Source organism: Jaculus jaculus, chromosome 12 (genome assembly GCF_020740685.1).
Source record: "Jaculus jaculus isolate mJacJac1 chromosome 12, mJacJac1.mat.Y.cur, whole genome shotgun sequence".
Taxonomy (NCBI): Eukaryota; Metazoa; Chordata; class Mammalia; order Rodentia; family Dipodidae; genus Jaculus; species Jaculus jaculus.
The window spans coordinates 25699611-25714367 of NC_059113.1; the positions used below are offsets into that span (position 1 = coordinate 25699611).

Sequence of the window (14757 nt, forward strand, 5' to 3'; positions counted from 1 at the left end):
AAGAAGCCCTAGCACACACATTCACTCTTTCGGACTGTTTCTCGCTGGATAGTTTGCTCCCTCATATTTGACAATAAGAATAGATTTTCTTAAAATGCGTTCGGGAGTCAGTAGGTTTATTGTGAGTTTGAGACTGGCCTGGAACTACACTTCAAGTCAGCCTGGGTTACAATGAGACCCTACCTTGAAAAAAAAAATTGAATCTGTGTGGATTGGCACATGTCTTTGTCTATGTTTTTAACAACTTTTTAAAATTCATCTTTTCTTCATTTGAGAGCAACAGAGAGAGAGAGAGAGAGAGAGAGAGAGAGAGAGAGAGAGAGAGAGAAAAGGAGAGAGAATGGGCATTCCAGGGTTTCCAGCCACTGCAAACAAACTCCAGAAGCATGCGCCCTCTTGTGCATATGGCTAACGTGGATCCTGGGGAATTGAGCCTCGAACTGGGGTCCTTAGGCTCCACAGCCAAGCGCTTAAATGCTAAGCCATTTCCAGCCCGGCACATGTCTTTAAATCGTGAGTTTGAGGCCACTGTGAGACAATGTAGTAAATACCAGGTCAGCCTGAGAAGGCTGACATCAAAACCACTAATAAAAGTAAGAAAGTGGAGCACAGGAACTCTCTGACCTCCACAGACAGCTTCTATGACCTCCACACATACATGAAACACACATAGCCCCGCCCCCCACTTGAACATACATGCACATAACCAATTATTTTCAAAAAGATCCTCCAGGAGGGGCTCAAAGGAGGGCTCAGCGGTAAAGGTGTTTGCCGACAAAAGCCCATGGACCTTGGTTTGATTCCCCACTACACACATAAGCCAGATGAACAGAATGGCACATGCATCTGAGGTTCATTTACAGAGACAGAGGCGCTGGTACACCTAGATTCTCCTTTTCTTTTTCTTTATCTCTCTGCTTTGCTGTCTCTCTCTTTCTCAAATAAAACAAAAATTTTTAATTTTTTTAAAATTTTATTAGAGAGACACAGACACAGAGAGAAAGGCAGATAAAGGGAGAGAGAGAGAGAATGGGCGCGCCAGGGCTTCCAGCCTCTGCAAACGAACTCCAGACGCGTGCGCCCCCTTGTGCATCTGGCTAACGTGGGACCTGGGGAACCGAGCCTCGAACCGGTGTCCTTAGGCTTCACAGGCAAGCGCTTAACCGCTAAGCCATCGCCCCAGCCCGTCAAATAAAATAAAATTTTTAAAATAACATCATTGACTCTCGGCGCCCCAGGTTCCTTCTTATTAGCATTTAAGTGCCATTGTGTTAGTATCTGTCTATTTTTCGCTGGTCATAATGGCATATACCTGTGAGCCCAGCGTTCAGAAGACAGAGGCAGGAAGACCAGGATTTCTATGCATATATGTATGCTAGCGTTGATGTTTCTGAAAATATGTTCACTATGATTTGAATGTGAAATTCCTCTCATATGTTTGCATGTTGAAAACTTGGTTCCCAGAGGTTGACATCATTGTGATAAATACTGGAAACTTCTGAATGTGTGTTCTTGGTGAGGAAGGAGGCACCGAAATGTATATCGTGTTTTCTCTCTCCCTTGCTGCCATGTCATTGATAAGCAACTCCTCACATCATAGGCCCATATCACACATGATGGGCCTATGATCTTAGCATGCAGGACTCAGACACGAGATCAGGGGCCAAAAGTCATTCTCAATTATCTAGCAAGTTTGAGGCCAGCCAGGCCTACATGAGAACCATCTCAACAAATTCACATGAACCCAAAGAGACAAACATCAATTCAGAGGAGGGACAGAGGATACAGCTTATGGGAGACACTGGACTAGAATGACAAGGCCCTAATGAGGAGGGCCAGTACACGGGGTGAGGGCACAGCTGGGTGGGGGACAACTCAGTGTGGCTGAAGATACGGCTGAGTGGTAGACCACTTGCCTACCATGCCCGAACCCAAGGTTTCAGCCCCCGCACTACACACACTCTCTCACACACACACACACACACACACAAAGAAAAAAAAACACACACGCACACACAAAACATCCTCAGTGAATTCTAATAATGACTTCCAAAGCACAAATGTAATTAAAGTAATCATAAAAGATCACTATGTTTAATCTTAGTAAGTGTTTCTGCAAAATGCAAAGATGTATTTTGTTCTTCTTAAACGTGGAGGAGGATTATGACTTGAGTTCTCAATTGAACACCAAAGACTTCAGAGGACCTCGTAGGACCTGAAGAAGATACTAGAAAGAGAAAGTGAGAATTATATTCTTGTTTTCAAAGATATCACTATTACTAGCACACATGACTTAGGAAGTGTGAGCATTATGAGTATATATGAGAATGCAAACATGCATGTACCACTACAATACATCAGAATGAAGCACAATATGCCCAACTTTCACAAAGAATTCATTCTCATCAAGAATAAGTGTGAGTGATTTCCCATTTTTCATTCGGCTATTTAACAGCCACATGCTAAGTGAATAGCACACACTGGAACCAGGAATAAGGGGTCAAACTTCACAGGAGTCAGGCCGGAAAGAAGGCTAAGTGGTTAAGGCGCTTGCCTGTGAAGCCTAAGGTATCATGTTCTACTCTCCAGATCCCACATTAGCCAGATGCACAAAGGTGAGGCAAGCACAAGGTCCACTAGGTGGCATAAGCATCTGGAGTTCAATTGCAGTGGCTGAGGCCCAAAATATCAACTCTCTGTCACTCCTCTTTCTCTCTCTCCCTCTCTTTCTCTATCTCACTAAAAAAACAATAATAACAAAACAATATAAATAGCAAAGTAAACTTGCCCTCACATATTGGCTAAAAAGGTAGAGGCTATTGTCATTCAAGGAGTTCTTGCCATAAGAAAAGTTTACAAAATCTTAGTATTTAATGCAGACTCTGGATATATCTCCACATCTTGCACTCAGCATGAAGCAATGTGGAGGAAAGAGAGGAAAGAGGACCCTTAACAAGCGAGGGTTCACTCATTGAGCGTGCTCATTTCACTGTACGGAAGAGAGAGGCTGTCCTAAGGCCACAATTATCCATTGCAAGACCCATCAAATAATTCAGTCCATACAAGTACTAAGAAAAAACAGTGTGGGAAAGGAAGGAGAAAAGGATGCTGGTTACAACATCACTATCACTGAGGCCGTTGATGGCTCAATCATCCCCAATCATAGCACAAGGGAGCAGAAAAGTCTAAATAGTGAAAGGAGTTCATAATGGGCCCATGGGTGCCCTTGCAAGGGAGTACTATTCCTCCTGCCAGTGAGGAAAGAAATGCCTCTCCTGACACCCTAAGTCCTTCAGTATCATGTGCAAGCCTCTCCACAAGTTCACTACTCCCCTCACCCACTGGCCAGCCTGAGAGCTGAATTACAAACTGCTCTATGCAGCTCTGTCAGTTCTCAGGGGCATCTCACGCCACCACCTTCTTTGACCAGTCACCCCTTCAAGGGACACTTACTAAAACAGGACAGGCAAATTATTTCACCATGTACACAAATGAAATCCTAACACACACTCATTCACTCTTCGGGACACCTGGTCAGCATAGCTCTGATTCTTCCCCGTGAAATCGTCAAAGGCTCAGAAGTCACCTAAGTTCTCCAACTAGAGATCCTGCCTGCCTTGGGCTCCGTACTCCTCTCCAAACTGACGATTACTGGATGATTATCTTGGTCTCCAAAGTAATGTCACAGGTCTCACCAGCTTAGTTGGCACCTTTGAACTCTCCTCTGCTTACGACTCTCCATCTTTGAGGAACAATTGAGAAGGCACACCCTACTGAAAGGAACGCCTCACTGGGGAATCACTTGACTTCCACAAGGCTTCCTCAACTCTTGGCTTTCACTCCTGAAAGATTCCAAGCCACTCCTCAGGCACTTCTCCTCCACTTGGTTGTCCCTACCCTACACCCTCCGGTGAAACTCAATCTACCCTTCGTAGAGGTAGCTAGGAACACCATTCCGAGATCTTACCATTTAGGAATCCAGTTCTACTTAGGGACCTATCTGGACACATACAATTCCTTCACACCTTTCTAAAGGACAGTTTCAAGTTATTTTCAGCACTTCCACTACGATAAACCTTTAAAGTCCCACCTTGGTTCCATCCGTCTACACTCAAGCTCAGCTCCAACTCTGCCAAAGGAATGAGATGTCACGATACCGGCTGATCACAGACAGTATGACAGTGAGCCTAGAGGTGAACTCAAGCTGCTCTTCAAAAAAGAGAAGTCCTGAGCTGGTGAGACGGCTTAGCAGTGAATTGCTTGCCTGTTTAGCCTAAGGACCCTGGTTCCCCAGGACCCACGTTCGCCAGATACACAAGAGGGCACATGCGTCTGGAATTTGCATGCAGTGACTGAAGGCCTTGGTGCGCCCATTCAGTCTCTCTAACTGCCCCTTTCTCTCTCAAATAATCAAAACTAAAAAGAAGTTTTCCTCCATCACCACAGAACTTCTGTCTGATTATCTCTCTACATACCTCAGTAATTTATATACAGATCATGCTATTGAGATTGTCCTAAATCTGGTGTCAAAACAAAAGAATCCACAGCAGGGTTTCCGAGAGTACCCTCATTGTGGGCAACCACTGCCACTTTGCAAAACCAAATGGAAGTGTAGTTGTTGAAGGAGGTTGAAATGTTACAATAGTTATAACTCAGACTTCTTTGAAAAGCTAAACCATAATGATTTTTAGAAACCAAAAATTTCTGAATTCCCTATTTGTGACAGACTACTGTGAATTTATCTAAAATGTATGCGCCAAAGAAAGCCCACAACATAGTCTAAGTTGTGTCCACTGTAGAAAAACCTGCAACTCACAGGCGTCTGAAGTTGTTTATGCTGAATGAGTGAAATCGTCTGCTCCTTCTATCAACTCTCTCGCCCACCTGTAAAACAATGCAATGTCAAAATTTAAACATTTTTTTTTTACCATATATGCAACGCGCAGAAATCTTTGTTTGATATCTAAAGTTAAAAATTTATGCACAGGTATAGGGACCTTGAGAAGAAATGACTTTTGTAACAGGGTAAAAGGAAAATTTTGTTTCTTCATGTAAATGTCTTTATTTAACCCAGTATTTCTTTTTCTCTACTTGACCATTTTTCCCATATCTTTAATTTATAGTTTGATACAACATCAAAGTGCTGATTAGAAACATCTTCAATAACTCAGATTTCGCAACAGTGTGTGCTCATTTAATAGCTATATTGACAGATATCTGTAATTTGTTACTTTTTTTGAATCAAGTGCTGAGCCTATGACAAGTCAAATTCTTAAACTTCACAGCTGGACCAGACAGGAAAGACCTTACCCTTTAAAGCTGCAGAGAGAGAAAACAATCCTGAGAAAGCACACACAGTTGATAGCACAAAAGGGGAAGCTTTCCCTCTGAAGCAATGAAAATCCTGTGCTGCAAAGATTCTGTGCACAGGGCCTGCAGGAGAGACCATGTCTGCCCCGGCTCCTGCTGTGACTCCCAGTCCTACCTGTTCACTGGGCGATGGAACATGATGCTGGTGGAGACGGGGAGCCTGCATTTCCTCAGTGCCAGTGAGCTGGAACTCCACCAGACATTGAGAAGTAGCTGACCGTATAACCTTTTCCCTTCTAACTCCATCGAAGCCTCTTTTCTCTCCTGCCCTTGAAGTGAGTTACTTCCTGATTTCTCCTACTGGCACTCTGGCATACTAACCTGTGCTCCTTGCTATCACTCCTCCTTGTTACCCACTGTTCCCTAGCAATAAACATGTGTGCAACGCTTTCTTGCTAATGTTCTCCTGTTCCAGCTGCCAGGCCCCAGGCATGCGAGTCCACCTAGCTCTGCCCGGCCCTGTGTGGGCACGGGGGTGGGCAGCCCTGACAGCGGGCTCCCGTGCAGCTGCAGGTCTCTGCGTGACTGCGCAGGGCTGGAGGCTGCTGAGGGAAGCCGTGGCGGCGGCAGCGCCTCCCTCTTCGTGTGCTCAGTGGGTCTGCGTTCTATGATAGATCTCACAGTTCTCTGCGGTGTGCAATGTTCCTCCTGAAAACTCTTTTAAGTGATTACTTGAAATACCTTGTGGAGTTCGGTAGATGTATTCTCGGCAGCCCTTTAAATCAAACAGAAAAAAAAAAAATTCAGACAATTAGTTAACAAATCACATACAGTGATTTTGTTGTTGTTGTTTTTCGAGATAGGGCCTCATGCTAGTCCAGGCTGACCTGAAACTCGCTATATAGTCTCAGGGTGGACTCAAACTCTCAGCAATCCTTCCTACCTCTGCCTTCCAAGTGTAGTAGATGCTTTTTTAGGTAACAACATGAGGTTGAAATCTACGTCACAAATTCCTAACTGTTATATGGTACTAAAGGTCCAATCATTCTTTACCTGGGGATTGAAATGAAACTTAGTAGGCAGATCACAGCACTATCAAAACCAAGACACAAATTTACATCAAACTTTCTGAGGGCCAAAGCCAAAGAAAGATAACTCTTGTACCTTTTTAGCTACCACAAATATACTATATTGTTGTTCTTAATAAAAATAGAAGAAAGCTGGGAGTGGTGCCACACACCTTTCATCTCAGGATGTGGGAGGCAGAGGTAAGTACGAGAACCGCCGTGAGTTCGAGGCCACCCTGACACTACCTAGTTAATTCCATCTCAGCCTGAGCTATGTGAAACCATACCTCAAAAAAGCAAAAACAAAAAACCCAAACTCACAGGCACTAAATCCCTATACTAAAGTATGATTTGAGTCTTGACAGGATAGCATGAAGCGTTTTCAAACAATTACAGGGGTTATCTATCTCAGACCCCCCATGCAATATTAACTGTTTATTTACTGTAAGCCTTGTACATGTGTTGTTCTGCCTTGATACCTCACAATAATTTTGTGACATAAGTAACACGTAGATGTCTCATGGAGAAAGATATAGGGAAGAAAACGCCATGTAAATTGTCTAAGGATACAAGCTGGTTAGAGGGAGACCCAGAATTTCATCCTATGAGTATGTCTTTAGGACATGATTCTCACAATGTGTCATGAAAGTAACCTTTGTATTCCAGCAGTATTCAGTGATGTAACAGCACACTGACATTACCACTCACAGTATCACTCATTTGCCACTTATTATGACTGGCAGGAAAATACTTGTGAAAAATAAAACCACCTAAAGTTGCTTAAAAGTTATTTAAAATCCTACTTTGAGTATACCAAAGGTCTATTTATTACTATAGCATGTTGAAAACCGGTAACTTTCATCACTTCAACTTTTAGAGGAAAAAGAATACTGAATGGTGAAGTTTAGAATTCCAGATTCTACTCTCTGATACACTGTGAACAGTTTACTTCTCTATCATAGACTAATGGCACCCTCCCTCTCTCTGAAGAATGCACACACCTATTAATGTGTTTAAAGCTCTCATTTTAAAGAACCTTTTCTATCACTGCTACTGATTAGAAAAGACACAAAGAGTGACAGAATTATGTCTGACATGTCTAATGATTTTAACTATATGACTTAAGTCAAACTCTCCTTGCCTGACTAAACATGCCCAGACATAATAAATCAAGGCTTCTTAATTTTTATTTGATTAACATTGGGTTTTTTCACAGAGGGTCTCTCTCTCACAAGGCTGATGGGAATTCACTATGCAGTCTCAGTGTGACCTCAGAGGAATGGAGATCATCCTACCTCTGCATTGGATGCACTGCATTAGAGGTGTACGCCACCATCCCACCCAGGAAGGCTTCTTATTTTTATCACAAAACAAAGAATTAGATTTATATGTGGTGTTTGTTACACATAGTCTATTTCTGTTTCCTTCAACCTTAATCTATCCACCGCCACCTCCAGAACTGTGTCCCCTCCACCTGGCCTCCCTTCCCCTAACATCCTCATGGACTTCCGACACCTTTGCTCAACATCTCTGCTTCCATCTCATGGTCTCCTGTCCACTTTCACCCAAACTAATAAATGCAATCAACATAGATATCCAACAACGGATGAGTCGGTCATAAAAATATGGGGCACATATACATATAAAATTCTATTCAACTGTCAAGAAAATAACCTCCTGAGATAGACTGGAACTCGGACATAAGTGGAAACATACCTAAAGTGGTAACTTAGCCTCATGAAATCAAACACTGCATGTTCTCCTTCACATGTAGATCTTAACTTTTGTGTGAGCATGTAAGCAGATGAGGAAATATGTGCACAGGAACGGGCATTCAACGGCATGGACCAAGATTTCTAACACCGGGCAGACAAACACAGATATCATAGAAACACACACTTCCTTCTCTACTGGACCACTTCCAAGAGCTTGCTTGCAATCATCTTTCCAATGAATGATGTAAAAAGAGAAACCTCTTCCTTTCTCTATTTCCCTTCACTTTCCAATGTGTTCTCCAATACTTTTCTGAGAAAACCGTGTCTAAGGCGTTATGTGCCAATATCCGCTACAGCCACGCTTCGATCGTCACTGCTCCTGCTCGTCCCTGTGGCGGGCGTCCATCTTCCTCACTGTTCAGCAATGTGATGGAGCTGAGCCTCCTCCTACTTTGAATGAAGACTACACGAATCTGCACAATTTCCAGAGAAACCGAGCAGTGTAACTTCCTGTAGAGCGAAAGGAATATTCGGTGGTCTAACCTTCTCCCGGTGTGGTGTAGGTCACCAGGCACGTGACTGCCGTCAACTTGCGCTGGCTGCGCAGTGTCCGTTTCAACAGGAGACCTTTCTCGGGTTGATGCAGACACGGATTCCCATGTAGTGAACTTACTGTTTTCACTCTTCTTTTCTTCTGCCAGAGGGCAGGGGGGCTCACTCCTTTAAGAGATTCAAGAGTCAATGATTCCTACCATTTTATTCTCTCACTACATTACAAGACAATTTGGCAACATTCCCACTCTTGCACAAAGACAGATGGCTAAGCAACTGCAGTTGCTTACAAAGGTTAAGAACAGATGTTCAATTCCCCAGGACACATGTAAACCTGATGCTAAGGGGCCCATTCATCTGGAATTTGTCTGTAGCAGCTGAACGTTCCGGCACACCCACTGTCTCTCTCTCTATATATCTGATTCTTTTTCTCTCTCTTTCAAATATAAAAAGTAAATAAACAAATAAAAGGAGGATATTATACCTTTTAATGTGTTTCTTATGTGCTGTTCCTAGTTTCCAATTTAAGTGCAAGAAACCTTTATGTTTTTCCATTTCTTCATTTCCTATTACAGTTATATCATTTTCACTATTATTGACTTCCTTTAGCCTTTTGTATGGAACTACTTTATACTTGTTTTCCTTTCCAACTGTGGAATCTGTTTCGTGGAGAAAATGAATGTACATAAGACAAGACTACTTTCATGTAAGTGGAAGATACATTCTCACATTCCTTCATTCATGCTCTGAGGAAATGTCTACTGAAGGTATGTGTACAATGGGCAACATATTTTTTAAGCATAGCTAAATGAACAGATGAGACTTTGCTCTCATGTAGCTTAGCTAATGGAACATACTTGATAAATAATAGGTATAAAATCAAGTAGATCCTGTACGAAACAGATCATAATGGGCTGGGTAGATGTTTTAGAAGCTAAAGATGCTAGTTCGCAAAGGCTGCCATCCTGGCTTGTGTCAGGAGCTCCCTCGAAGAGCCTGCTCCCAATGTGCTCCTGGAGTTCACCTGATGCGGAAAGACTGTTGATTTCCATCATTGAGTCCATTCCTGCAGTGGATGTCTCAGGTGTTGGTATGCTCACCAATTCTCTCAATTGACTTTTTGTAATTGCACTTTTATTTCCTTTTCCCAATGGATAGGCTCTTTTCTTTCTGTAAGTTAATCATAGAAAACAATGCTTTCTAATAACTCTACTCATCAAGGTTGCAAAACAATTAGGGAAAATTACACACATTTACCCTGTTTATACATTTTTCAAATTTAACACTTTCATTATTATTTATTTGTGGGGGGAGTCAGATAAAAAGACCACTAGACAGAGAACAGACAATCTAGGTCTCTCAGCCACTGAGAACTAATGCCAGATGCACCCTTGGCCTTGTGTGCATGCGCAACAGTGCATGCTTAACTCACTGCATCTGCATGTGAGACCCGGAGGGGAACAGGTTTTCTTAGGCTTCAAAGGCAAACATTTAACCGCTAAGCCATGTGTTCATTGTAAAGTTATTGCTACTCATAATAAAAAGCACAAAGAATGACACATTTCTCTAAAGTGTTGTCTGAATGTTGTTAATTACATAATTGAAATCTAAACCTCCATTCCTGATACTTTCATGTCAGCACATCATTTGCATGTTGAATTCCATTAAGATACTGCTTTTGCATACTACTCCAGAATACTCAGTGACCTCCAATTCCAGTCCGAAATGACTGACTAAACATGATCAGATACAGGGAGATGAATTAGATTTCAATGTGTTTTGCAAACTAGGTATGTTTTCGTTATATCAACCCTCTGTTCAAACCCATACTCATTTGTACCATTGTTTCTTTGCCCCACCATGGCCTCCTTTCTATTTTCATGGATGTTTTATTTTGTTTTGTTTTGTTTGGCAAGGTTGGATCTTGCTCTCAGCTCAGGTTCATCTGTGATTCCCTACGTACACAAAGGTTGTACTCAAACTCACAGAGATCCTCCTACCTCCCAATCCCATTTGCAGGAATCAAAGGCGTCCTGTACAACACCTGGGTAGCCAAATGGATTCCTTTGAGAACTTTTATCAACACCTCCAGATTCCATCTCATGGTCAACAATCCACTCTACTAAAAACTAAAGGGTAATATCTCCTTAGACATCTATCTCCTGATGATAGGAAAAAATAGGGTATAGGCACACACACACATGATAGGGTTGGATTTTGTGGCACACTCCTTTAATCCCAGCAGTTTGAAGGTAGAGCTAGGAGGATGACTGTGAGTTTCAGGACACCCTGAGACACCACATGGTGCATTGCAAGTCAGCCTGGGCTATAGAGAAACCTTACTTTGAAAAGCCAAAACCAAACAGAAACAAACAAAAAACAACATGAACTCAGTACAGGGAGTGTACCCTTTCATTTCTGGAGTAAGAACAACTAGGCATTAAAAAGTAGGAGTATTTGGGGTGCACAGATGGCTTAGCAGTTAAGGCACTTGCATGCAAAGCCAAGGAATCCACAGGGTGAACTCCTCAGGACTCATGTAAGTCTGATTCACAAGGGGACACATGCATATGGAATTCGTCGGCAGAGGCTGGAGGCCCTAGATCCCCCAATCTCAATCTCTCTGTGCCCGTGTCTCTCTCTCTTTCTCTCCCACTCTCTCTCCATATACATATATATACATATATATATCAGACTCTTTCAATTTGTTTCAAACAAATAAACCAATCAATGAATAGAAAACGGTAGGACACTGTAATTATACCTTTTCATTATTCCTAGTTTTGGATTTATTTGTAACAAAATTTTAGATTTCGACACTTCTAGAATTACGTTCGTAGCTACATCATTCCAATAATTTTAACTTACCTTAGACATTTGTAAGGAAATGCATGATCATTACGTTCCAATCTGACAGTGGACTCTGTATCATGGAGAAAAGCAGAAGGAAATAATATATGAGTCATTTTTATGTGTGTGTAATATGATGCATTTTTAGATTCCCTCATTCATATTCTTTTTTTTTTTAATGGAAGCCAGATATTTTTTAAGTATTTTATTTTATTTACTTATTTATTTTATTTATTTGACAGCGACAGACACAGAGGAAAGGACAGATAGAGGGAGAGAGAGAGAGAATGGGCGCACCAAGGCTTCCAGCCTCTGCAGACGAACTCCAGACGCGTGCTCCCCCTTGTCTATCTGGTTAACGTGGGACTTAGGGAAGCGAGCCTCGAACCGGGATCCTTAGGTTTCAAAGGCAAGCGCTTAACCGCTAAGCCTTCTCTCCAACCTCCCTCATTCATATTCATGAGGAAATGTCTATTGATGATGTTTGTATAATGTGTAACATACATATACAGATAACTTGTTTTTTAAGGAGGGTCTCACTCTAGCCCGGGCTAACCTGCAATTCACTGTTTTCTCAGGGTGGCCTTGAACTCAAAGTGATCCTCCTACCTCTGCCTCCCAAGTGCTGGGACTAAAGGTGTGCACCATGGGTCCAGCGGTGTGTAATGTATTTTTAAAGCTCAGATAATTGAATAGATCACATCTTGGCTCTCATTGATCTTAGTCTAACAGAGAATGCTAGGCAGGAAATGGTTATAAATTCAGGAAGATGCATTAACAAACAGATCGTTACATATTTGGGAGGTGTTTAGGAAGCTACAGTAGCTTGTTCACAAAGCGTGCCGTCTTGACTTGACTCCCTAGCTCCATCATTAAGCCTGCTCCCTGTGTCCTGGACTTCACCTGACACGGGATGACCGTTCACTTCCATCAATTTGTCCATTTCTGCAGTAGATGTCTTAGGTGTTGATGTTCTCACCAATTTTTTCAATGGACTTTTTGTAATTTCACGTTTGTTTACTTTCTCCAAAGGACAGGCACTTTCATTTCTGCAAGGTAGTCATACAGAATAATGTGGTCTATTAATTCTACACCTCAACGTTACAAAACGTTATGACAAAATTCCAAAAATTCCCCTTTCACATTACTTAAAATTTTATGTTTTGTAATTAATAATTTGAGAGAGATGGAGAAAGGGACAGACAGAGAGAGAATGGGCAGACCAGTTTCTTGAGCCACTGTGACCATGCATCAAACGCCTGTGCCCCCTTGTGTGCATGTGTGACATTGCATGTTTGCATCACTGCACCTTGCTCCATGGGATCTCGAGATCAGAGCAGGATTTCTTATGATTCACAGGCAAGCACCTTAACCGAAAAGCCATATACGTGGTTAATAATTAATCATCATAAAAATGAGCCCAAATTAGACGGAAGCTTTCTTTGCAAAGAATAATTATCTAGCCTAAATTATTGCCATCATCTTACTTATCATTTTTCTCCTTAGTGTGAACGACTTTAGCAACTTGTAGAGCATGTTCTTTATCATCATAGTCAGCAGCATTAGGAGATGCGGGACCATCGGCAGGAACAGAAAGAGGGGCAGGAACATCAGCTTCTGCAGAAATAGCACGATCCAGAAGGGCAGCAAGAGGAGCAGGAGATTCAGGACCATCCTGAGCATTGGGACCATGAGAAACACGGGGACTCTCAGAAGGACTGGAACCATCAGAAGTTATGGGACCAACAGGAGTACTGGGCCCCTCAGAAGTATCATGAACATCAGAGGGATCAGGATCATCAGAAGTGCCCAGACTGTAAGGAGTGTCTGGACCATCGGGAGTGTCCGGATCATGAGGATTATCTGAACCAACAGGAATATCCGCACCATCAGTAGTGTCTGGTCCATCAGGAATGTCTGGACCATCAGGATTATGTGGACCATCAGAAGTGTCTGTACCATCAGGGCTGTCTGGACCATCAGGATTATCTGAAACAGTGGTCGTATCTGGACCATCACAAGTGTCCAGACCATCATGGGTGTCCAGACCATCAAGAGGATCTGGACCACCAGAAGTGTCAGGACTGTAAGGAGAGTCCATTTCTGAAGTGGATGTCTCACGTGTTGGTATTCTCACCAATTCTCTCAATTGACTTTTTGTAAGTGCACTTTTATTTCCTTTCTCCAAAGGATAGGCTCTTTTATTCCTGCAAGTTAATCATAGAAAACAATGTTTTGTAATAAATCTACTCATCAAGGTTGCAAAACAATTAGGGAAAATTACACACATTTACCCTGTTTATACATTTTTCAAATTTAACACTTTCATTATTATTTATTGGTGGGGGAGGGGTCAGATAAGAAGACCACTAGACAGAGAACAGACAATCTCAGCCACTGGGAACCAATGCCAGATGCACCCTTGGCCTTGTGTGCATGCGCAACAGTGCATGCTTAACTCACTGCATCTGCATGTGAGACCTGGACGGGAACAGGTTTTCTTAGGCTTCAAAGGCAAACACTTAACCGCTAAGCCATGTCTTCATTTAAAGTTAATGCACTTCATAACAAAAAGCACAAAGAATTACACATTTCTCTCTAGTGTTGTCTGAATGTTGTTAATTAAATAATTGAAGGCTAAACCTCCATTCCTGCTACTTTCTTGTCAGCACATCATTTGCATGTTGAATTCCATTAAGATACTGCTTTTGCATACTACTCCAGAAAACGCAGTCACCTGAAATTCCAGTCCGAATTAACTGACTAAATATGATCAGATACAGGGAGATGAATTAGATTTCAATGTGTTTTGCAAACTAGGTACGTTTTTGTTATATCAACCCTCTGTTCAACCCCATAATCATTTGTACCATTGTTTCTTTCCTCACCATGGTCTGCTTTCTATTTTCATGGATTTTTTATTTTGTTTTGTTTTGTTTGGCAAGGTTGGATCTTGCTCTCAGCTCTGGTTGACCTGTGATTCACACGTACACTCTGGTTGTACTCAAACTCACAGAGATCCTCCTAGGTCCCACTCCCATTTGCAGGAATCAAAGGCGTCCTGCACAACACCTAGGTAGCCAAATGGATCCTTTTGTGAACTTTTATCAACACCTCCAGATTCCATCTCATGGTCTTCAATGCACTCTGCTAAAAATTAAAGGGTAATAACTCCTTAGACATCTATCTACTGATGATAGGAAAAAAATAGGGTATAGGCACACACACACATGATAGGGTTGGATTTTGTGGCACACTCCTTT

General features: G+C 42.1%; 1 protein-coding gene across 3 annotated transcripts; it reads right to left on the bottom strand.

Moving 5' to 3' along the window:
• Window positions 1-2061: 2061 nt before the first annotated feature.
• Window positions 2062-13646, bottom strand: LOC123453752 (dentin sialophosphoprotein-like). Of its 3 annotated transcripts, XM_045131635.1 has the most exons (9): window positions 12982-13646; window positions 12398-12543; window positions 11513-11567; window positions 9669-9814; window positions 9129-9303; window positions 8636-8812; window positions 6052-6085; window positions 4817-4884; window positions 2062-2227 (listed from the first exon to the last, which is right to left on the bottom strand). In XM_045131635.1, the coding sequence occupies exons 1-9, from the start codon at window positions 13593-13595 to the stop codon at window positions 2197-2199; spliced, it is 1446 nt and encodes a 481-aa protein (XP_044987570.1). In that variant the 5' UTR covers window positions 13596-13646; the 3' UTR covers window positions 2062-2196. The 3 variants fall into 3 exon arrangements, 2 of the variants coding, with proteins under 2 accessions (XP_044987570.1, XP_044987571.1); XM_045131636.1 differs by lacking the exon at window positions 9129-9303; XR_006632949.1 differs by lacking the exons at window positions 6052-6085; window positions 8636-8812; window positions 9129-9303; ... (2 more) ...; window positions 12398-12543; window positions 12982-13646 and adding an exon at window positions 5486-5858.
• Between the last annotated feature and the right edge of the window lie 1111 nt (window positions 13647-14757).

What these genes read in the sequence shown, in the direction of transcription:
- LOC123453752 (XM_045131635.1), bottom strand. Translation starts at nt 13,595, where the DNA reads ATGGACTCTCCTTACAGTCCTGACACTTCTGGTGGTCCAGATCCTCTT. An exon ending in GAACGGTCATCCCGTGTCAG is followed by an intron (nt 11,568 to 12,397) that starts GTGAAGTCCAGG and finishes TCCATGATACAG; the next exon opens with AGTCCACTGTCAGATTGGAA. An exon ending in TTTCCTTACAAATGTCTAAG is followed by an intron (nt 9,815 to 11,512) that starts GTAAGTTAAAAT and finishes ATTAACTTACAG; the next exon opens with AAAGAAAAGAGCCTATCCAT.